The sequence below is a fragment of the Enhydra lutris genome, unplaced genomic scaffold (assembly GCF_002288905.1).
Source record: "Enhydra lutris kenyoni isolate GAN:26980312 unplaced genomic scaffold, ASM228890v2 scaffoldscaffold1, whole genome shotgun sequence".
In the NCBI taxonomy this organism is placed as follows: Eukaryota; Metazoa; Chordata; class Mammalia; order Carnivora; family Mustelidae; genus Enhydra; species Enhydra lutris.
The window spans coordinates 36,851,203-36,875,156 of NW_019154085.1; the positions used below are offsets into that span (position 1 = coordinate 36,851,203).

At 39.1% G+C, this 23,954-nt stretch overlaps 1 protein-coding gene across 1 annotated transcript in view; it reads left to right on the plus strand.

The window, feature by feature from the left end:
• Positions 1-23,954, plus strand: part of LOC111145100 (dynein assembly factor with WD repeats 1) — a 48,922-nt gene that overhangs the window by 10,067 nt on the left and 14,901 nt on the right. The window contains exons 2-10 of the mRNA XM_022499744.1: positions 921-993; positions 4,169-4,313; positions 6,006-6,064; positions 8,751-8,873; positions 12,752-12,851; positions 16,694-16,801; positions 18,924-19,030; positions 19,919-20,021; positions 20,781-20,895. Of these exons, the coding sequence (XP_022355452.1) occupies positions 921-993; positions 4,169-4,313; positions 6,006-6,064; positions 8,751-8,873; positions 12,752-12,851; positions 16,694-16,801; positions 18,924-19,030; positions 19,919-20,021; positions 20,781-20,895 (933 nt within the window). The remainder of the gene's footprint in view (positions 1-920; positions 994-4,168; positions 4,314-6,005; positions 6,065-8,750; positions 8,874-12,751; positions 12,852-16,693; positions 16,802-18,923; positions 19,031-19,918; positions 20,022-20,780; positions 20,896-23,954) is intronic.

Genomic DNA, 23,954 nt, shown 5'->3' on the forward strand with positions numbered 1-23,954 from the left:
GGGTAGAAGGTAATTCCCAATATGCCTGCTCTCACTGAATAACCTTCCAGGACAGTGTGGGGGACAAGACTGTAGTCCTGGTGACACCATTGGTTGAAAGGCAGGAAGAGACCATTTCGGTACCTGGTTGTAGAGTGGGGTCTGGGATATCCCAGGACTTCATTGTTGTCCCTTCTGAGGGTGGATAAGGCTGCCCACCAATGACTTGGTTGTGAAATGGGTTTTGAGTGATCCTGGGACTTCCCAGTGGCTGCTAGACAGATTGGATAGCCCCATGGGGCCCCCGCTGAGGATATTGAGGAGGCCTGGGTCTTTGTGGCCAGGCTGCTGCAGGCAGATCAGATTACTGCTGGGGCCCAGCTTTGCAGGGGGACTGGGACAGTGTTTCTTTCCACTGGGGGATCAAACTGCCTAAGGATCCCCAGTTATGGAGCAGTGTTTAGGGTTCCCCATTCGTTCTTTGTCTGACTTCCCTTTGTCTGGTCCTTTGGCCACAGACAGCAAACTTTGCTATTACATGGTTTTTGTTGTCCATGCTTTTTGGTGGTTCCAGGCAGCAAGTTGCTCTTGTTTCCAGTTTGGGGGTATATAGGAGATAAACAGAAAGTCCAGGGAACTTATCACACTGTCATTGCTCAAGTCCTGAGACCTCTAGCCAGTCTACCCTCTACCCAACCTTCAATTATTTTAACATTGCCTGTTGAGTAATTTCAAGGGTGTGTGGCTGTATTTAAAGGAAGCACTAGGAAAAAGTGAGTTCACACTATCTTGTTTTAGAATCAGACATCACTGCACATGTTTTATGCAGAGAAATTCTAAAAATTAAAAAAACAAATGAAAAAAAATTATGGCAAAGTAGATTAACTTTTGACATTGTTGTCATCCTAAGTGGTTTATAACATGTTTGTTTATTTTTATAGGAATTATGTTGGAATATGAAAAGAGTGGAGAATTGAGGACCAAATCCATAGATTTGCTCAACCTCAGTTCCAGGTAAACTAGCTACTCAGTGCAACCTGGGTTTCATATCCAGATTTTTTTTTTACTGGAAAACACTGACCCAGGATGATGTGTGGATGAGCTGCATGAACTCAGATTGCTAGAACAATGTTCTAGTGGTCCTGTATTAACTCCTGTTTGTCTCAGTGAGGCCCACTTGAATGTCTTGCTGGGTAGGGAGGAGGTGGGAAAAGGATAGTCAGTCTGCCCTTTTTTTCACCCTAAATAGACCTGTTTTAATTGTTTTTAATCTTTTAGTTTAGAATAGTTTTAGAAAACTGTGAAGACAGGAGTTCCCACATACCCCATGCCCTGCATCCCCTATTATTAACATCATACATTCGTGTGTACATTGGTCTTAACTAGTGAACCGATACTGAAACATTCTTGCTAACTAAAGACCATATCTTAGTCAATTTTCCTTGTTTTATGTTTTTCTTCTATTATCTCTTTCTTTTCCAAAATACCACATTACATTTCATTGTCAAGTCTCCTCAGGCTCCTCTTGGTGAATGATCTCTCAGACTTCCCTTCTTTTTGATGACCTTAACATTTTTGAGGAATACTGGTTATTGGAATTTTAAGAAGACAATGGAGCCTGTTACTTTCCTGGTAGATAAACAGCTCACAGGACTGATTGCATTCCGTCCTCCTCATTAATTGTCATGGGGCAGAGTTAGGAAATCCTCTTATGAGATCATACTGCCCAGAATTCATTCTCTTTAGGAAATCCTATGCAAAACTAAAAAAAAAAAAAAAAAAAAAAAAAAAAGAAAGAAAGAAAGAGAGAGAGAGGGGGAAAAAAGAGAGAAAGAAAGGGAAAAAATAAATCAATCCTAGGCAAAACTCCACTTTGAGAGACAAAATCAGATTAGTGATTATCTTGCAGAAACCCATGTTCAGATAAAGTAAAGATAGTTTGAGTGGGAGAAAATTTTCAAATAGAACAAAAATATCATGAAGAACAAAAATACCATGATACCTGTTTCAGAGTTGTTGACCCAGAGAAATAAGGGATTTCCCATTGTGACTGTCCTTCTCCTTTGTCATGATTATCGGGGAGGGGAACAGAAACTGATAGCCAAGGGACCTCTCACATAACTGTAGTTAAATAGTAGATGAGCCGCTCTGGAGTTTTGAAATGAGCCCAAACAACATGGCTTCTCAGAACTGTGGCCACTAGAGAGGTCTAGAGCTTGTCTGAGGCTGAGGACAGGGAGTGGCTCGGGTGGTGATGGTTTACGTTGAGTTCTCTTCTTATTCCAAGTGACCACACAAAGAAGGTACTCAATCGTTTATTGTTTAACCAAAGAATAAATAGTGGCAAAGATAGTGCCACTGAATTTCACACGGAAGTCACTGTTTTATCTATTTTCAGGGAAGACAAGGTCTAAGATCAAGTCAGAATTGTGTTATTTTTGTAACTGGCACACGTTACTGATTATGCCAGCGCGTAGAAAGTTCCTTTGTTAGACATTTATTTATTTGTTTTTATTTATTGAGTCTGTAATGAGGTTATCTGCACCTTCTACATGCAAAGCTCTAGGTTAGGGTCAATGAGAAGCTATACAGAATCTTAATCCCGACCTCAGTGAATGTGTTTTCCAGTTTGAGAAACAACCTGTACTGAGTGGGACATCATGTGAGTGGCACAGATTAATGTTTATATGAGAGAATAACTTTCAGCGAGAGAGGCAGAAAAATACAGATTTTATATTTAAAAAGGTATAGGTCCTTAGGATGCAGTAGTCATGCTTTGTAGTGTATAATGTCAAGTAAAAAAAAAAAAGTATGGATGTTACTTCTGGTTCTGCTCAAGAATTTAGAAGAATTCTGCACATAAAAATATTTGCAAGATAGGGAACATTCTGGAGTTACTATATTGGAAAAGAACAATTAGAATTCCACAGGCTTGGGATGTACAGATTAAATATCTGTACATCTGATGAATATCTGGTGAATTTAGATCTTGCTGGGAAATCTGTTTTGATTTATAACAATGGTCAGAAAACTTTCCAAGAGGCATTATCATCATCTTAATTCTTAGGAAAGTATAAGCCCTTGGACAACTGACTCTCTCGGAATTTATCAAAGTCATCATTATAAACTGCCTCTGATTCATTTCTGTTCTAAATATTCATTCTGATTCCGATACATTGTATTTCTTGAGAGCTGGGACTGTGCCTTTTACCCTCCCAGGGCCTAAGCAATAGTAGGGTAAATGTTAGTCGGATGACTAGTCTTCCAGCTCAGTCCCTTACATGGACGGGACCTCGGGAACTGTTTATTTATGAAGAGGAGAGGCTTGCTTATCTGAGTTTCCATTTCTGAGAAGCAGCTGTTGAGACAGAGGTAGGAGAGATAGGTGGGTTATTGAGAAGTGACATCTGCGACAAACAGCTGACGAAGCAGAATTTGGCATGAGGAGCCAAAATGACCTATTTTGGTTGCTTTGTGGTTTATAGACATTACTCTTTGTCTTGAACAATTATTCCAGACTAGCAAAATTAATCAGCATTGCCATAGGCTATTTGAATATTGGGGGAAAGTTGAATTCATAATTCTCAGAGCAGCTTTTTTTTTTTTAAAGAGAACGATGCTATAGTCCATATGAAATATTAATCATCATCGTTCTTTGAAGGTCCATTTTTGGTTAGGTACTTTCTCTTTCCTTAAAAAATATTTAAAACTTAACCTTTCCAAACCTCAGTTTCTTCATCCCTGAAGTAATTATGATAAAAGCATTAAATTAGAGGGTTGTTTAAGCAAGAGAGCATATATAAGGTACAAAATATAGTGGTACCAGGAACATTCTGTAGGGGTTCATTAAAGAGACAAAAAAAAAAAAAAAAAAAGGAAGAAAATAAAGAGCTCATGTGTAGAACCAGTATGCACTTGGGCTTCTCAGGTGAGCAAATCATAATTCTTGCACACTTTCCACAGGAGAAGACGCGGTTCATGATGGTGCATTCTGAAGAACCTGAGCCACTTTTCTGCAGGCTTGATTTTACTGATTTGTACTCCCCACCCCCCGAAATCTCCTAATAAAGCTATGGTGTTTTGACATTTTATAGATGTGCTTCATAACACAATGCAATTCTTCCTGCAATGTATGTCTATGCAAATTTTGGCATAGAAAAAAAGTAACTTTTTTTTTTGTGAATTTCAGCACTGATGTCAATGCCTTAGTAGAAGAAATACAAAAAGCAGAGCCTCTAATCACAGCTTCACGATCAGATCAAGTAAAGCTTTTAATACAGAGGTTACAAGATAAACTCAGACAGCACAGCAATCACAAATTTTATCTTTTTAAGGTAATGAGTATTTAAGAAAACTAAATACAAGAACTTTAATGAATTAGTTGGTATCCTACCAATTTGAAACAAAATACAGATTATATTTTCTCTTTCCCCTCTGTATTTCACATATATTTGCTAAGACTAAGTCTCAACAAATGTTTGTTTATTGACTGACTAAGTGAAATTCTAACATTTATTTCTTGAGAAGTTAAAGAAAGATTTTTAGTAAGTTTGGCTGTTCTTTACAGTGTTATACTTAAAGGATGACCATTAAGGTTGTCTTAAGTTATTGAAGAATTAAATTTTTTTCCAGTTGGACTAATATCAAGAAGTTGTATTTCACAGTACATCAATAACTTAATATTTTCTGCTTCCATGTGAACTAAACTATACTTCAGTAAATTATTTATTGATATGACTTCTATAATAATTTAAATGCAGTGCAAATGTATCTATTTTTTCTAATCAGCTTTTGCTGATTATAGTAAAAATATCACAAATATAGTCAATTATTCAGGACATTTTTAGTTTTTCTTATTTATTTAACAATATTTAATAGTTTAGTATTGCTTCATATTACACTGATTTTATTTTTATTATTTAAATAAAACTATAAGAAAATTTAATTATTATTTAGATAATTGACATATTATATCTGAAAGAAAATATTCAATCTTTCGTAGTCATCCCTTCACTGTATTATTGAAAGATTAAGAAATTATTCTTATGATACCGCTTTGTTCCAGCAGGTGGCACTATTTAACTTCAAATATGAGTTCTATAACTCACAGGACCTTGTAATTTATCCTCCAAAGGGAATATTTTTGATAGGGAAAGGGGACAGTATTAATAATTATACTCCTGCAGTAGAAATAACTGGGTCTGGCCCAGCCTTGGCAATCACTTCATCTATAAACAGACTATCCAATTTATGTATGTTCATTTGATAAATATTAAGCATCCACCATGTGCTTGACAATGTAGAAATTGAAAGATAAATAAAATAATACATATGCTGACTCTAGAGGAGTTTAGGAGTCCAAAAGTAATAAAAAATTGTAAAATCTATATTTAAAACATATTTGGTGTATTTTCTCTATATACTATTCATGCATATTTACAAAACCATGTGCAGTATTTATTATTTTCTCTTTTTTTAAGATTTTATTTATTTGGTTGGCAGAAAGGGACATAGAAAGAGAGGAAACACAAGCAGGGGGAGTGGGAGAGAGAGAAGCAAGCTTCTCGCTGAGCTGGGAGCTCAGTCCGGGGCTTAATCCCAGGACTCCCAGACCCTGGGACCATGACCTGAGCCTAAGTCAGACGCTTACCCACTGAGCCACCAGGGTCCCCAATGTGCAGTATTTAAAAGAAAATATTATAAATTCGTGCTATTTGATATCTTATTTAATATCAGTAATTTATCTTAAAATCAAATTCATGGAAAACACAGATTTAATTATGTTTTTGCAATTATTTGTAACTATCAAATGTCTTAATGGTCTTAGGTACAAGACACAATGTATTTTTTTCTCATTTGTTCAGATAGTGACTATTGTCTGTTTATTTATAATTAAGACAAACTTGAATGTCTTCATTAGTTTGAAGTAAAAATTAATGAGTTAAACTTAATTTTTTTCAGTTTTTAATTTTAATTAATTTTTAATTTTAATTTTTTTTCACAAATTGTGATTTCTTTCATTGAAGGTTCTCAGAGCACATATACTGCCATTGACTAATGTTGCACTTAATAAATCAGGCTCATGGTAAGTTTCTCAAATTTATTTATTTAAAATTTAAAAATTTTAGTTTATTTGAATATTTTATGTATTTATTTGGGAGACAGCAAGAGAGAGAGCACGAGCAGAGTGGCGGGGGGGAAGGCAGAAGGAGAAGGATAAGCAGACTCTCCCCAGAGTGAGAAACCTGACGTAGGGATCAGTTCCAGGACCCTGGATAATTACTTGAGTTGAAGGCAGATGATGGTTAACCAACTGAGCCACCCAAGTGCCTCTAAAATTTTAAAATTTTTGAATGAAAAAAATTTATTAAAGAAATTATTAGAATATGTTTTATAGAGGTTTTAGGCTTATAGCAAATTTGGGCAAAAGGTACAGAGATTTGCCATGTACACCTGGCCCCCAAACACCCTCAGATTCCCTCTTTGCTGGCCCTACATTGACAAACTCATCATTATCACTCAAAGCTCATAGTTTGCATTAGGGGTCACTCTTGCTTTCGTACATTCTAGGGGTTGATGAATGTGTAATGACAGGGATCCCCCATTAAGACATCACACAGAGCAGTTTCTCTGCCCTGAGAATCCTCTATGTGCCACCTCTTTATTTCTATATTTCCATTTCTAGTCTTTACTTCTAATTTTTAACAACCAAGGAATAGAAATTTCTTTTTTTAAATTAAACTTGTAGATATTTAAGGTGACATAATTTGACATACATACACATAGTAAAGTAATTGTTACAGTTGAGCTAATTAACATTATCTCCTCAGTTACCACTTTTTTTGTGTGTGTGAGGGGAGCACTTGAAATGTATTATTTTAGCATCTTTCCAGTATTCAATCCAGTATTATTAACTACAGTCTTTATGCCTGTGCATTGCATCTCTAGCCTTATTCATCCCACATAACTGCAATATTATACCCTTTGACCAATGCGTCTCCATTTCTCCCACTCCCCGCCCCTGGTGACTACTGTTCTATTCTATGCTTCTATGAATTTGACTTTTTTTTAGATTCCACATATAAGTGAGATCAGACAATATTTGTCTTTCTGTGTCTGGCTTATTTTATTTAGCATAATGTCCTCTAAGTTCATCCACGTTGTAGTAAATGGCAGCATTTCCTTCTTTCTCATGGCTGAATAATATTCCATTCATTTCTTGATGGACATTTATGTTGTTTCCATATCTTGGCTACTATGAACAATGCTGCAAAGAACATGAGGTGCAGATAGCTCTATGAGATTCTGATTTCATTTTTTGGATATGCATCCAGAAGTGAGATTACTGGATCATATGGTAGTTCAATTTTTAATTTTTTTTGGAACCACCATCCTGTCTTCCATCACGAATGTACTAATTTACATCCCTGAAGAAGCTGTGAGGAGATGCCTAGAGAGGAATCATAGAAACACTGTCTTGTCAGCTCTTTCATTTATTTGAGTTTCAATGTCAGGATTTGTGTTCAACTTTTATCATTATCATTTGACGTAGAGACTGGCTTTTTAATTTTGTGCATTTTTTTTTTCTGTGTCGGGGAAGTATATTTCCTAATGGAGTATTTAAGGGATAACTGAGATACTATTATTTTACTTTAAAATTTGAGAGGCCAACATGCTAATTATTCCTGTAGTAGGATAGTCATGTAAGAGGATTGCAAATCTTAAGCAAATGTTCACTGAACATTTACTAGTGTGCCAGTCATGTTCCAGGTCGTGCAGTCTACAGCAGTAAACCAGATGGGTGGAAGAACTAGCATGTGTAAAAAAAGAAAAACAAAAATGAGTTCTTCAGAGACAGGCAAAAAAGCCAACATGGCAGCTCAGGGTGTGCTTTGGGGCAAAGTTGAAGTCCCAGAGATGGCCAGTACTGTGGGCCTTATGGGCCATGCGCAGAATTTGAATTTTCCTCTAGATTGCTAGGAAACCATCTAAGGAAGGTTAAAAAAAAATAACTCCAGTTTCAGTGTGGAAAACAGACTTGTAAGGACCAAGTACCAGCCAAGACCCATTAGAAGATGGCTTCATTTGTGGAGGCAAGAGATGGAGGCAATGGAGCCTGGTGAGAAGGAGCCACACTAGGGATGTATTTTGAGATTGGGCTAACAGGATTTACTAATAGATTGTGTGTGGGATGTGAGGGAATTAAAGGAATCAAAGATGGTGCTCATAATTTTATGGTGGGACCAATGGGAAGAATGATGCTGTTTATTGAAATACGTTAGAATTTCAGAAAACGTTATGATTAATGCTCTAGTTATTAATTATTTATAAGAATGATTATTCTTTTTTAAAGATTTTATTTATTTATTTGACACACAGAGAGAGAGACAGTGAAAGGGAACACAAGCAGAGTGAGTGGGAGAGGGAGAAGCAGGCTCCCTGCTGAGCAGAGAGCCCTATGCAGAGCTGAACCCCAGAACACTGGGATCATGACCTGAGCCGAAGGCAGAGGCTTAACCAACTGAGCCACCCAGGCACCCCTGGCAGGATTATTCTTTATTTTATTTAGTGACTCCTTTTTGAGTTAGGTATAATCAGAAAGTTTCTGATCCAAGGATTTAGATATTGTTCCCAATTCACCTGTTTTGCATCCAGAATTTCCATTGTAAAAACCAAGATAAATGGGCTTACAATATTGCAGGTAAAAAAAAAAATGAGGATAAACACCTTGCTATTGTCACTTTGTGATTCATTTATATTCCTTGTCTTAGCTTTATCACAGGAAGCTATGATCGGACATGTAAAGTCTGGGACACTGCATCTGGAGAGGAACTTCACACCCTGGAGGGCCACAGGAATGTGGTCTATGCCATAGCATTCAACAATCCATACGGGTACAGAGACATTCACTCATTCACTTATGCCTTTTTAATCCATTAATTTGTTTGTTCTTCTCCCCCTACGTGGAAAAAAGAGAACTAATTTGCCAAATGCCTGATGTGTGCATTGAAAGCCTTCTAAATACCTTCTTCAGTGTTTAAAGGGGTTTTGGGACAGGTATTACTGTTCTCATATAAAGTGTATAAAGTTCAAGTACCCTTCCCAGGATCACATAGTAAACAGGAGAGCGAGAGTCCAAGTTCAAGCAGAGCTCAGTCCCTTCCCTTCAGAGTTCTCTGACAGGCAGTTCCTACTGATGATTATAGCAATGGCATCTGGAGACTCTGACATACCCACATAGCACGGTTTACCTTGTTTAAAAGTTAACTTACCATCTATAGTAGGGAAAAAAATGTGTACAGTAACATGATACATAACAGTACAAAATATAATTGCATTTTCAACCAACCTCTAGTTACCTGATTCAACAGATTAACTTAGTTCTCTAGCTCTCCTTCGGCTCCCTGAATGCTTGCAACAACTGCGCCACCCACTGGTATGCCCAGCTTCTTGTCCTGCTGGTTAGGCAACCTACCAAGAGTTAGTTGTGTTTGCCCTTCAGTCAGCTTATGTTGGCTGTGCTTTCATTTGTAATTATGGTATTTAATTGAGCATTGCTTAAACTAATGAAATATGACTATGAAAATAAAGCTGTTGGTTTTTTGTGAAAACATAGATGAGGCAAATCTTGGAAAAAACTACTACTGAATGAAGTTGTATATGATATCAATGCAAAAATTAGAAAGCACATTGAAACATTTTGAAAACCTTTGCATTCAGATTGTTCTGCATGTATGTTTACATTCTCATCCCATTTTTAAGAAAAGGATTGGAAGTGGTAGAGGTTGGATATGATTTCTGAAAGATACTTAATGAGCTCTAGTTAGCCAATGAAAAGGCCGTGGCCTTGCATATTTGAGTAAAAAAAATTTTAATGCGTGTCTTTTACTTGATGACTCACCAACTTTTTCCATTCACCATGCTGTTTCAATAAATATAGGTATTATGATGACTAGAAAAAAACAACAAATGGTTTAAAAGTTAAGAGGAGAAAGATCCATGTGATTTTTCCTGGTAGAGGCTTTCAAGATGATGTGAGGCTCAAGCAGAAGCATGGAAAGTGGAAGACAGAGGGAAAGGGGAGGACATCCTGGGTGAGGGCACCCTGTAGCTCCGGAGGTTAGGTAGGACTCTGTCTGGCTCGCCCAGTGCCCCCGGCTCTCTAGTGGACATTTCCTGGTGAGAAACAAAAGTGGTCAAGATCATAGTGTTCTGTGTAGTTTGGACTCTGTTCTGGAGGACGGAGTTGTGATGAAAGCTTTGTGAACAAAGGAGGGACTCAATGAGAGTGCTATTCAGGAGGGCTGTTATGGCAGAGACAAGGGGCCAGAGGGTTTGGACTGGGAAGAAACAGGAGGCAAGGAGATTGGTTGGAGGCAGATAAAGTGGTAGATTCAAGAGACATGAAAACAGTGTAAGATAGTGGCAAGGGCAATAATAAAAGGGAGTTTTATAAAAATTTGATGCACTTAGAGCTGAAATTTTATGCCACAAATATTAAACACTTGATATGTAGGTTGCTAATGTCATTACATCTCTTTAAAATGTAACACACTTTTAAAACATTAATTGTGATGGCACAGTCAAACCTAATTGGTACATTAAAATGATTAAATATTCCAATTGCATTACCAAAAACTTAACTACGATGTGATGCAGTTTTACATTGTAGGGAATGATAATTTTTATAATATCTTATTTCACCAATCTGTGGGAGAGAAAGATTTTATTGAAATTATAAATGATCATGTTTTACTTCTAGTATAATTTCTATTTTAATTGCAATGTTATTTAAAGCACTTTAGAAGTATAGTCTCTACAATATATTACCATATCACATAAAGTCTACTTAGAAGATATGATATTTTTGCATGCCTATCCGAGAACAAAGTTTTTGGGGGGATAGAGAGGTCAGGAACCCTTCACTTTTTGGCCCTTTTATTGGATTCTACCAAGACCCCCTGATGAAAAACTTTCCTGTCCAGTTACATAATTCAATCTTTATGTATGGATTAAAGCAGCATTTTCCAGGGCATTTTGGGGCATTGGGGTTTCAGCAGAATGAGTTCTAGATAACCACCAAAGAATGAGAGGGAGTGTGTGTGTGTGTGTGAGAGAGAGAGAGAGAGAGAGAGAAAGAGAGAGAGAGGAGGGAAAGAGAGAGAGAGAGGTGAACTTCAGCCAGTTTAGTGTTTATGTGTTCTATATATTAGGTCAGGAGTAAGCTTTGATTCAATAAAGTAATTCTAAAAAAATATGTGATCAGTATTATCTTTTCTCATGTAGAGGCATATGGATGTAGAGAGCAGTGTGTGACCAAACAGTAATTAACTGAGAAACAACAGCACTTGAGACAATATGTTTGAGGGGCAGGAGGGATGGGAAATGGAGAGAAGGAGCAGGAAAAGAGCACACAGGGCTCTCAGTGTGTCTGAGCAGAAGTTGGTGGACATCAGCAGCTGATGAGGAATGCCTAGACTGGATGGAGAGAGAGCCAGTGCAGACTTTGGGTTGACAACCAGCCTTGAGTGTAAGGAAGCTCTAAGAGGGTTGAGTGGGTGTTCTCCAGAAAAAAAAAAAAAATGTCCCTGGAGCATGGATAGAAAGGACCTCATTTATTTTATTTTTTATTTTATTATTTTTTAAAGACTTCATTTATTTATTTGACAGAGAGATCACAAGTAGGCAGAGAGGCAGGCACAGAGGGGTGCGGAAGCAGGCTCCCTGTTGAGCAGAGAGCCCGATGTGGGGCTCAATCCCAGGACCCTGAGATCATGACCGGGGTGAAGGCAGATGCTTAACCCACTGAGCCACCCAGGCGCACCCCTCATTTCCTTTAGAATCAGAGAACACAGAAACACTATGTGGGTGGCCTGAGAGCAAAGGAGATATACAGGGCGTTGGTGTTAGTTTAGACAAAATATGAATTCTGCAACTGTGCCAAGCACATAGAATTTGCTTTAGGATATGTATTTTGGTTTTTAAGACATTTCACACTTTTGAACGGTGAACCTGCATTGTAATTGATGACCCAGTTGGATGAACATTTGGATGACTTGCTATAAAAGACAGGAGTCAATGGTAAAGGAAAAGTTTTAGTTCTAGGATGAAAGCCAAACAGGCCAACCTACTCTTACCTGTTGGTTGTTGATAGTAACCCTGCTCCCCGGTATACACAGAAAGCCTCTTGTTTGCAAGGTACTGGTCTTCACCATATTTCCTCTCTAGACCCTCCCTCTTGTTCAAAGACCTTACAATTAGAGTAATATTAGCATTATTTTCCCAAGGAGACACTAAGTTCTCAAAACCTTATCTAGTCATATGGTATAAATTAAATTATTTATATATTTTCATTCTTCTTCTTTTAAATTCAAAATTATCAGTAGACCTGCTAATAGAATTTTTTTGTATCCCTGCAACTCATACATTATTTATTTCCATTTGGTAAGAATTTTCTAAACTAAATTTTGTACCATATTCATTTTGCTAATTTAAAAGCTTATTGTAATCCCAAACATAAATTTATTACTTTTTAATGCAATATTTTAATGTAAAATACTTAAAATTAAACATATAAACTGATACTATTGAAAAATTAGACCTTAATTTTGTTGTCCACTGAAACAAATGCCAGATTGCTTTTTGTTTTAAAAACAAAGTAAATTCCTGACTAGATAAACCCATGTATTAATATCTCTTGTCTTAATTCAGTGTATGATATACTGTGCTTGAATTTTTTTTCAAAATCCATTTTTTTTTTTTTTAATCTTAGTGACAAAATTGCCACTGGGTCCTTTGATAAGACTTGTAAGCTATGGAGTGTAGAAACAGGAAAATGTTACCATACCTTTAGGGGTCACACGGCAGAAATAGTGAGTATATTTATTTTATTGCATTTTCTTTCTTTCTTCCTTCCTTTCTTTTCTTTTCTTCTTTTAATAGACTTTATATTTTAGAGCAGTTTTAGATTCACAGCGAAACTGAGTGGAGGATATAGTGGTTTCCCATATATTCTCTGCCCTGCCCCAAACATATCCCATTATCAACAACCCCCACCAAACCTGTACATTTGTTACAACTGATGGACCTACATCAATGCATCATTTATTTCTTTTTTAGTAATCCATTATACAAGGAGTGGTTCTACCTTTATGAATAATTTTCCAATTATATCTGGTATTTTCAGTTTGTATGTATTTTATATGGAGGCATTAAAGTAATTTATAAACTATTTGAGTTTTTATATCTTACAGTTGTTGTCAAAGACCCATATCCTACATTGACTAAGAAGATGTGCAAAGTGATAATTGCATTTGAATACCATATCCAACCTCACTTTTTCGTTTTCAGTGACTTACTTTTAAAGGACTGACTTAATGAGTGTTGATAAAATTCTTAGAATAGTTTTTAAAGTAACTTTTTTATATCATGTGAAATATTTAGCCTGGTTGTTTTCTGGATATCATTAGAACTCAAATTTGCATAAATAGTTTGCTACTCTAAATAGCTTTCGCTTTTGGGAAGACCTTGCCCTTGGCCAATTCTGCGTTACATCCTATAACAATTAGTGAGTTAATTGGCACCCTATGGGAAAAATGATAGCATTTAAAAATAAACAGGCTGCTTATTTTAGGAGTAAAATTTATAATTATCATTTGGATTCATGGTGTATTCATGCAATAAGGGCTCATGCTATGTTTAATATTTTGCTAGACACTGGGGGATACTATAGTGTAAAATTATAACCAACCCGTTAATGGCACTCAGTGTGCACAAAAGAAAGTTTTGTGCTAATGTATAAGTCCTTTACATATATTAGCCTAGTTGCACCTCATCACTACCCTAAGAGCTAGAAATTTCCCCATTTTACAGTTGAAGATGCCAAGGCATAGAGAGAGTAAGTAACATGTCCAAACTCGTGAGAAAAACATGATCCTCATTCTCATGCTCCCTTGGAATTTTGAAAAAGTTTTCTTTATATATAGTTCCAAGGAAGACTTTGATACTTTTCACAGTCAACAACATCAATCCAATAATTATTTACTACCTATTGAATGTGTCGAGCCCTGGCCTGTGTGCTTGGCATACCAAATAGAATCACACATGGTTCCTGTCCTGCAGGCACTTAGTGGTTCACTGGAGGGAGTAGAGGCATCAATAAATAAGTTCAGAGATGCATTGTAGCATGCTAGAAGTTGGTGGGGGGTTTAGTGTGGTCACAGAGGGGAGCACCCTGATGGTGGGGATGATAAGGAAAGTATGTGCAGGTAGATAGCACATTCTCTGGGCAGTGAGAGCTGCACTGGCCAATGCCCAGAGGGGGTGTGCAACAGTGGTGGGTGTTTTCAGCCTCAGATGACTCCATGTGGCCAGAGAAGTACTTGCCAAATGTCCCCACCTGATGACGTACACAGAATAGGCCAATATGGCTGTGCACCACACTGGGTGGGGGTTGGAGGTTGCTGTCTGCTGCCATGGTCAGAAGTGCTGGCTGAGGATCCCTGGTGCTGCCCAGCTGCCTGGATTAAAGGTACCATGTCTTGGTGGACTTGCACCGCATTCAAAGCCATATCACATGGTGAGCGTGATCAAAGTGGGGGAGGCTGGCAAGGCCGTTGTATTGATTCATATGTTGTGCTATGGGATTTGTACTTTATCCTGTGGAGAATGCCATGCTGTTGAGACTTTTTAAGTGGGAGATAGCGTGGTCATTTTTACTCTTTGGAAAGATCCTTCATGTGGCAGAATGACGTACGATCAGAAGCAGGGGCTAGCTGGCCATCTTGTTGCAGTGCAAGCAGAGACAATGGAGGCCCATCGTGAGGCAGGTGAAGAAAGTGTGAGAGAGGCTGGAGTGGAGGAGTAGGAGGGAGTTGTCAGGCAGATGTGAGGTGTGAAGGAGAAAAAGGGCTCCAAGGTGATTCCCTAACTTCAGAGAATGGCAGGGCATTTTATGTAAAATGTCTTGTCCATTTATATAAAAAGGACAAGCAGGTTTGTGGTCATATGACTTGCATGTCTTAGATTGATCCAAGCTGCCTATGCGATGTCTTCACAGAAGCCCTTTGGGGTTGAACTGAGAGTGAGGTCAGGGAAGGAGACGTGGGTGCGTGAGTCACAGGCATCAGGGTGGCCGCAGGAACTGCTGAGAATTGCAATTTCTGAAAGGAAAAGGTCAGTAGGGCGTGAAGTGTGATGGCACCTTGAGCACCTGGGGACGAGAAGAATTCTCCAAAAGATACAAAAAAGAGATAGGAGGTAAAAGAAAAAAAGCAGAGCGCCATCAAAGTTGTCAAGAAGGAATAAAATATGGAGAAGAAAGGAGTCAACACTGCAGGCATCAGGGAGCCTAAGTGGGGGTGACCAGCAGAGCCTTGCGATCCTTTAGTCAGAGTGATTCTTGCAGTTGAAATATTGGGGAATGGGCAAGCGGTGATGATGGTACACTATTTTTCCAAGGAATTTGGTTGTGAAAGGGGAAAAAAGGTAGCTAAAAATGAGGTACATGGAGTCAAGGGAGGATTCATTTTTATGTGGAAAGAGCTCAAACATATTTATGGGCCATTAGGAGGCACCCAGTATAGTAGGGAAAAATGAGTGGGCATGTCTCTGGTAGGCGTGCAGGGAAGAGGGCGCTTGAGAAGGGAGAAGGGATGCCTCTGCACCTGACAGTGGAGGGAAAGGAAGAGAGGACCAGGTGAGGAAGTTCCCCCCACAGGTGAGTTTTCTCAGGGAAGTAGTCGAAAGCCAGGTTATCCATGGGGAAAGGATGAGGACAGACAGGGAGCAGAAATGTGGAAAGGAAGAGTGGATGGAGCCAGAGGCACGTTCAAGTAAGGAGGAAATGCTGCTGAGGACACAGCTGCGGAAAGAAGGCACGCACAAGCAATACCCGTAATCTGCCAGGCGGTTTTCTTAAGCTGAGGGGTGAGGGAGAGCCAAGGACTGGGTGAAATGCCAGCTTGATACAGTTGTCAGGAGTCGTAGGGACATGGATGGTGCCAGGGAGAGACAAGGAGTGAAGGTACTGAGGACGCTGGAAGGAGTGATGCTTCCAGGGTGTCAGCTGAACGGAGGGTTGGCCAGGAAAAGGTGGGGTCTCAGTGAGACGGGAGATATGCCAGGGGTGGCTTGGTAAGGATGAAAGTGGAAGCATTGGGAAATTGTACTGAGAGATGGATGTCCAGGTAGTGAATCTTCTAGGAAAAGTGACACTGAGGTCCAGGGTGTGGCCACGGGAGGGATTATGGAAGGGAGTCCAGGGTCATGGGTCTGGGCTACTGGAATGATGGCTCCCATGAAGGCCACCTAGGACTTGGAACTGAGACTGTGAGCCAATAGCCAAAGACCTTGACTGGTGAGGGAGCAGGATGGGAAGGACTGTGACGTGAACAACAAGGAAGATGGGAGCCAGAGAGCATGAATCACAAAGGAGATGGATTTACTTTTATTCTTGCTCTCCTGTCCTCTGGAAGTGACAAGCCATGCCCGTGCCTGAACTAGGTGACATGGGAGAGCAAAGAGACCTCTTCTCAAGAGGAGAGTGCTTCAGGATTCAACCTGCAGAACACAGGCCACCCAGAAGCCACCCTGGTATCTCACTGCAGAGAATTAGGCTGAACCTAAGGCAATTGCCTTTTGAAGCTTTCCTATACAAAATCAACAATTCAAAACTCTTCTCTTTCTAAAATCTCTTCCATTTCCTGGAATTCAGGTGTGTTTATCCTTCAACCCTCAAAGCACACTCGTGGCCACTGGGAGCATGGACACAACAGCCAAACTGTGGGACATCGAGAATGGAGAGGAGGTGTTCACTTTAACAGTACGTGCATCCTGTCGCCAGCTTCGAGAGTTCTGCGCTCTCCCTAGCTATTGCTTAGCCTAAGCCTATTACGGAGTTTGTTGTTATTCATATTCTTATCACAAAATGAGCTCCATGTCAGAAGATATTTTTGAGCTATTGGTTTTCAGACTGTGATGAAAAGTACGTCCCAGTGGGTTTGTTGGCGATTCCCAATGACTTTGACGAGGGAGCTGAGGAGGTCTGGGCTTTTTTATTTTGACGAGCTTCCGTCTGTAAGTCCCACCAAGCACAGCTTAAAACCTAGTGCCATCTCTCCGGCCTAAAGCCAAGGAGGTGGAGGCTGACACTTTCTGAAAGAGGCAGAACTGGAGAAACTTGCCAGAAGATTCCCTAAAACGACAACTGTCCACACTGTCCTCCACTATCCCCGGTTTCACAGGCCTCCTGTATTACAAAGTCTGATACGACAAGGGGTAAGTGGCAGGAGGAGAAAGGCTAACGGGCACTGCCCAGAGAGCAAGAGCTGGTGGTATATGTCCACGGGGGTCTCGGTCTGTCACCACCACGCGTCCAGCACTTTCCTCCCACCTGCTCCCTCTGCTTCCTCCCCTCGCCCCCCATCCAAACAACAGAACACACATAGGGTGATTCTCTGCGCCAATCAGTCAGAACAGCTAGGTGGGAAACCCAGTTCTTATCCTTTCAAACTATAAATGGATTCCAAATTAGGACTCCTTTCGTAGGAGTTTTTTCTAAGAAAGTCAAAATGGACTAGAAAGAGAGAAAAAGCACTCTTTTCAATGAACACCAAGGGATTTTCTGAATTCAGAGTGCCATCCTTAATTAACGTAAGTCTATACACTCTTCCGACTTCGTTCTCATCATTTCTGTGGGGTGCTGCCTCTTCACTACCTCCTCTTTCAGAACGATGCCCAACAGTCTTCGAAAGGCTGCATCCCCCTTGGCACACCCACAGCTGTCTGCCACCAGGCCACACATCTGTTTTGTGCGCTTGTTTTCATGTTTTCATGTTCAGCTACATTTAATGTCTACCATTTGGAATCAGCCAGAAATTTGATGTGTAAATGAATATTTTCACTAGTGAAAAAAAAGTAATGTTAATTTGCTAAAATAATTTGGGAAACAAGGGCCATACTGCAAGCAGAGTCTCCTGCCGGGAGGAGCTTCTTGCCCTTGCCTCAGAATGTTTGATGCGTCGGCCCTAGACAGTGACCAAGTGAAAGTCAGGCCAAAGGCCAGATATTTATTAATCTATTTTATGTTAGATCATCTTTGGTGGGTACCTAGGTGGCTCGGTCAGTTAGGGGGGTACATTTGGCTCAGGTCACCATCCCAGGGTCCTGGGGTTGAACCCTGTGGGTTGGGCTCCCTGTACAGTGGGGAGCCTGCTCCTCCTCCTCTTTCTGCCCTTCCCTACCCGCGTCTTGCTCTCTCTCTCTCTCAAATAATTAAAATCTTTTTAAAAAAATCAGCATAAGAATAGTTAAATTTATTCCACAAACTTTTCTATCACCTGCTGTTAACTCATAAAGCATATAGCTTTTTTATTTTTTAAGAGACAGAAAGAGAGCAAGAAGTGGGAGGGGCAGAGAGAGAGAGAGAGAAAGAGAGAGACAAACAGACTCTCTGCTGAGCGGGTAGCCCTATGCAGATCTGGATGTCAAGACCCTGAGAGCCAAAACCAACAGTCAGACACTTAACCTTAACAGACTGAACCAACCACCCAAGTACCCCAGCCCCCCCCTTTTTTTTTTGCATATAGCTTTTTAAAAAGTGTTTTCAAGACAATGTGGAAGAAGCCCTCTGATGATTTCCCACATATTGCCCTCTTCCTGTCCATTAAAACAAACAAAACCTAGTTTTATTAAGTTAAATGGACTTGATTTAAGTGTATAAGTCAGATTTTAGTAAATTTACGGAATTGTGCAACCTTTACCAAACTCCAGTTTTCAAAATTTCCCCCAAAAGATACCTATTACCACCCCCCAGCCAACCACTAATCTCTTTTCTACCTACAGAGTTTTGCCTTTTCTAGCATTTTCTTTTAAACTAAGAATTGTGCCTTTGTAGAGATTGTTTTTCTGCAGGTAATACATGACAGTATCTGTTCTCTTTCTAGGGACATTCCGCTGAAATCATCTCTTTGTCCTTTAATACCTCAGGAAAGAGAATCATCACGGGATCTTTTGATCATACTGTTGCAGTGTGGGAAGTTGATACTGGAAGGTATTCTGTGTCTTTAAGGATTTTTTATTCTGGATCAGAGGGTTAAGAACACCATCTTTGCTGTTGATATCTTTTAACTGTGCTTTGGACTCTATAGGAATAGGATACCCCCTGAATAAATTAATTCATTATTTAATTCTTTCATTAATCAGAAGTGATATTTCTGATCCAGAAAAAAATGTGTGCATTCTTGGAATTCTGACCAAATAATGCCACACAGAAACATAAAAGGAGAATGTTAACAATAGCCTGGGTGATGGCTATTATTCCTTCTGTATACTGTGTAATCAGATTTCAATGGCTTGTCAGTATGGCAGGTATGGATCTCATGAGTAAATAAAATTATGGCTAATTTTCCAAATTTAATTTAGTCCAACAACTTCAATTTCCTTCCTAATTATTTTGGGTTCTAGTTGCTGAGAAGTTAACTAAATTAGACTCTGCATTGGAAAGCTCTACCTTGGACTTGCATCTTGATGGAGGGGCTAATTACCAGGGGTAGCAGTCAAGATATGAGGGGGAAGGAAGGGCCCTTCAGACATTGGATGGGTAGTTTCTGAACTACCAAGAGGTCTACTGGTCTGGTATAAGAATACTTCCAGGACCTCAGACCAACTGGATTATTTATTAACCATGGCTTTCTGAATTCTTAAGTAATGTTGTTATTTTTGAGTGCTTCAAATGTAAGTACATGTTTGCCGAAATGAAAATAATAGCCTAGTTGGCTGTTTCTAAGCTGTACTAGAACCATCTTTGTTTTGTCATCAAAAGTATTATTTTGTGAAAACCAAAATTTTGACTCTCACACCAATGGGCTTGACATCATTATCTGTGCCCTTATCCTGAAGTAGGGCATCTTTCACCAATGTGAATCCTTTCCTTTTGTAGGAAGGTGTATACCTTAATCGGGCATTGTGCTGAGATTAGCAGTGCTTTATTCAACTGGGATTGCTCTCTGATATTAACTGGCTCTATGGACAAAACCTGCATGGTGAGCTCAAGAAATATCTTTGCTTTACAGTTCTCCTGTGTGCCCTTTTTACTGGGTCAGATATTCATTGAAACACTACCACATTTCAAAGGTGCTATAAAATTAGGATTTAATTTATAAATAATTGGCATTTTTAAATGTTAACTTTCTGATCCCCCAGGTTTAAAGGAATTATGATGGAGTAAAACCATGTTAATTGAATCAAATGTATGACAAGATCTTATTTTCAAAGACACGTTATTTTTCTTTAATGTCTCTCTGTTCATTTGTTAAACTTTGATTAGAGTGAATCTTGAGGAGTCTCAAAACAATGTTTCCCTGCCTTTAAATTTCTGTTGCTAAGAGCTTATGCTCTGTAATTAATATTTGATTACATATGTGATGTATTATAATCTTAATTTTTATTCTCTAGCATTATAGTTTTAGATCAAGCTTCTTATCATTTGATGACCTTCTTATGGAAAGAGGACATTTCCACTCCAATGTCACGCACTTTGAGATTTTTCCTAATATAGTGGCAGATTTGCAATCTCCATTCTAAATGTGTGTCTCTGGTCTTCTCTTGTCCAGTGTGCCTTGTGAGTTGGTTGGCTGGGGTTTCTTGTCATGAATCCAGGTAAACTTAACAGAACATGTGGAAATTATACACATGATCTTGGCACAGTTATTCAGCTAGCCATAAGCATGTCATAATGACTACTTCTTCCCATTTTTGCACTTCAGACAGGAAGTCACAGTCACCTTCTTTTTTTATTGTAGCTGTGGGATGCCACAAATGGAAAATGTGTGGCAACACTAACAGGCCATGATGATGAAATTCTAGACAGCTGTTTCGATTACACTGGAAAACTTATTGCAACTGCTTCAGCCGATGGTAGGTCATCTGTTCATACATTTAATTTGTTTGATAAACATGTATAATTCTATACCGTAGGTCATCTACCTGATAACCAGCTGTGAGAAACACTACATCTGCCTCATCTCTGTGATGCTGGTCATTACACCACGTTGGTATCATATTCTTGGTAACCACAGGTTACAATGTCTGCGTCATCTCCTTGACAACCACATCTGATGTTACACTGGGTCTTCACATCCCCTTGATGACTATATATAATGGTATATTCTGGGTCATCTCCCTAATCATGCATTATGCTACACCACATTGACCTCATCAACTTGACCACCACCCATGGCACTGTAATAAATCTGCATTATCTCCTTTATACCACATATGCTGCATGTAGCACATCTTTGCGATGACGTATGTGATGCTTTGTTGTACATCATGTTCTTGTTTACCACCTAGGAGTCTACACTGGTCTGCATCATCTTACTGATAACTATGGGCTGGTGGTACACTTCGTGTACCTCTGTTCACTGAAGACCACAGATGATGCTCCAATGCCTCTATGTCATTTCCCTGTTGACCATGTATGCTATTCTTTTATGCCCACCTCGTCCCTCCAGGACACATGCTCTATCTACTCCAGCCCCGGGTCACCAAATGAGATACTGCGTTATGTACCATCATCATCCTGATCACCATGCATGATACACCATACTCAAGTTTTCTTAAAAACCATGTATGATATTGCACTCTACCTATATCTTCTCCTCAATTGCTGCGTATGATGTAGACTACGTCAGCATCATTGCCTTGATAACTGTGTGTGCTGTGATACTAGAACTCATCCTGATGACAAATATATGCGATGCTGCACTATATCTGTGACATTTCACTGAAAACCATATATAATGCTATGTGATGTCTGCATCATCTCATTGACAACCATCTGTATTGGTATACTACATATACAGTATGTCCTGGATGATAATTTATGATAGTAAACAACAGGTCATCCTCATAACAGCTATGTATTCCTGACAAACATATAAGATGCTATACAACTTCTGCCTCATTCACTGCCCCCCCATCATTATATCATATCCATGATAACGACATGTGATACTGTGTCTGCATCATCTTCTTGACAACCACATGGGATGCTATACTTAGTCTATGTCATCTCATGCCCATTATACAACAATGTGTGATTCTGTTCTATGAGTCATCACCTTGATAATGAGGTAAGATGCTATAGTACACTACATGTCCTCTTCCTGAAGACTGCAGTTAATGCTACACCACCCCTGTGCCATCTACCTGATGGTCATGTATGGAGCTGTGCTAAGTCTGTTATCCCTTTAACAACCAAGTATGATGCTATATTGTATCTATATCATATACCTGACTGTTATGTTTTATTTTATAGTCCTTGTCATTCCCCTTAAAATCATGTATGATACTACACTATATCTTCATGTAATCCTTTATAACCATATATAATATTCTACCATACCTTCACCATTTCATAGAAATTTATGTGTGATGCTATAATATTTCTACCTCATCACCTTGATAAACACATCTTCAAGGTCTGCTATGTCTGGATCCCTTCATTTACAAAACTACATGATTCCATGTTATATCTGGATTATATCCTTGAAGTCTGCTTATCACACTATCCTTTAAAGGCATCTCCTTGAGTGCTATGTGTGGTGTTATTGTGTGTGTCATCTCCACAGTGGGCTCATATGTTATGCTCTCTGTGCCCACAATTAATGAGGTTATGTGATGTTAAAGTGTGTAACTTCACTGACCTCCATGTATGATGCTACACTCGGATTGTCTCATCTCTCTGATAACCACATTATCTCTGACAATTATTAAGATGCCATGCTATTTCTATGTTATTGCCTTAAAAACACGTATGGTGTTATACTATGTCTGTATCATGTTCTTTACAATGACATCTATATCCTCTTCTTGAAAATCATGTGTGATGCTCTACTATGAGAGTTTTCTCAATTACCACACATAAGGCTACATAATATATGCATCATATCCTAGAAAACCATGCTATGTTATGCAAAACCTCCCAGACAAATATGTGTGATGCTTTATTCTCTCATCCCTTTAACAACCCTGTAAGCTGGTAGAGGATGTGACTAGATGATTTCTATATCATGTTCATGATAATCATGTATGACACTATACCATGTCTGTGCCATTTGGAAAACAGTATGATGATACATTACTTTTGTGTTATTTTCCTATTTTTTTTTAATTTTTAATTTTTTATTTTCTTTAAACATATAATATATTTTTATCCCCAGGGGTACAGGTCTGTGAATCACCAGGTTTACACACTTCACAGCACTCACCATAGCACATACCCTCCCCAATGTCCATAACCCCACCCTCCCCAACCCCCCTTCCCCCATCAACCCTCAGTTTGTTTTGTGAGATTAAGAGTCACTTATGGTCTGTCTCCCTCCCAATCCCATCTTGTTTCATTTACTCTTCTCCTACCCCCTTAACCCCCTATGTTGCATCTCCACTCCCTCATAATAGGGAGATCATATGATAGTTGTCTTTCTCTGATTGACTTATTTCACTAAGCATGATACCCTCTAGTTCCATCCACGTCGTCGCAAATGGCAAGATTTCATTTCTTTTGATGGCTGCATAGTATTCCATTGTGTATATATACCACATCTTCTTTATCCATTCGTCTGTTGATGGACATCTAGGTTCTTTCCATAGTTTGGCTATTGTAGACATTGCTGCTATAAACATTCGGGTGCACGTGACCCTTCGGATCACTACGTTTGTATCTTTAGGGTAAACACCCAGTAGTGTAATTGCTGGGTCATAAGGTAGCTCTATTTTCAACATTTTGAGGAACCTCCATGCTGTTTTCCAGAGTGGTTGCACCAGCTTGCATTCCCACCAACAGTGTAGGAGGGTTCCCCTTTCTATGCATGCTCGCCAGCATCTGTCATTTCCTGACTTATTAATTTTAGCCATTCTGCTGGCGTGAGGTGATATCTCATTGTGGTTTTGATTTGTATTTCCCTGATGCTGAG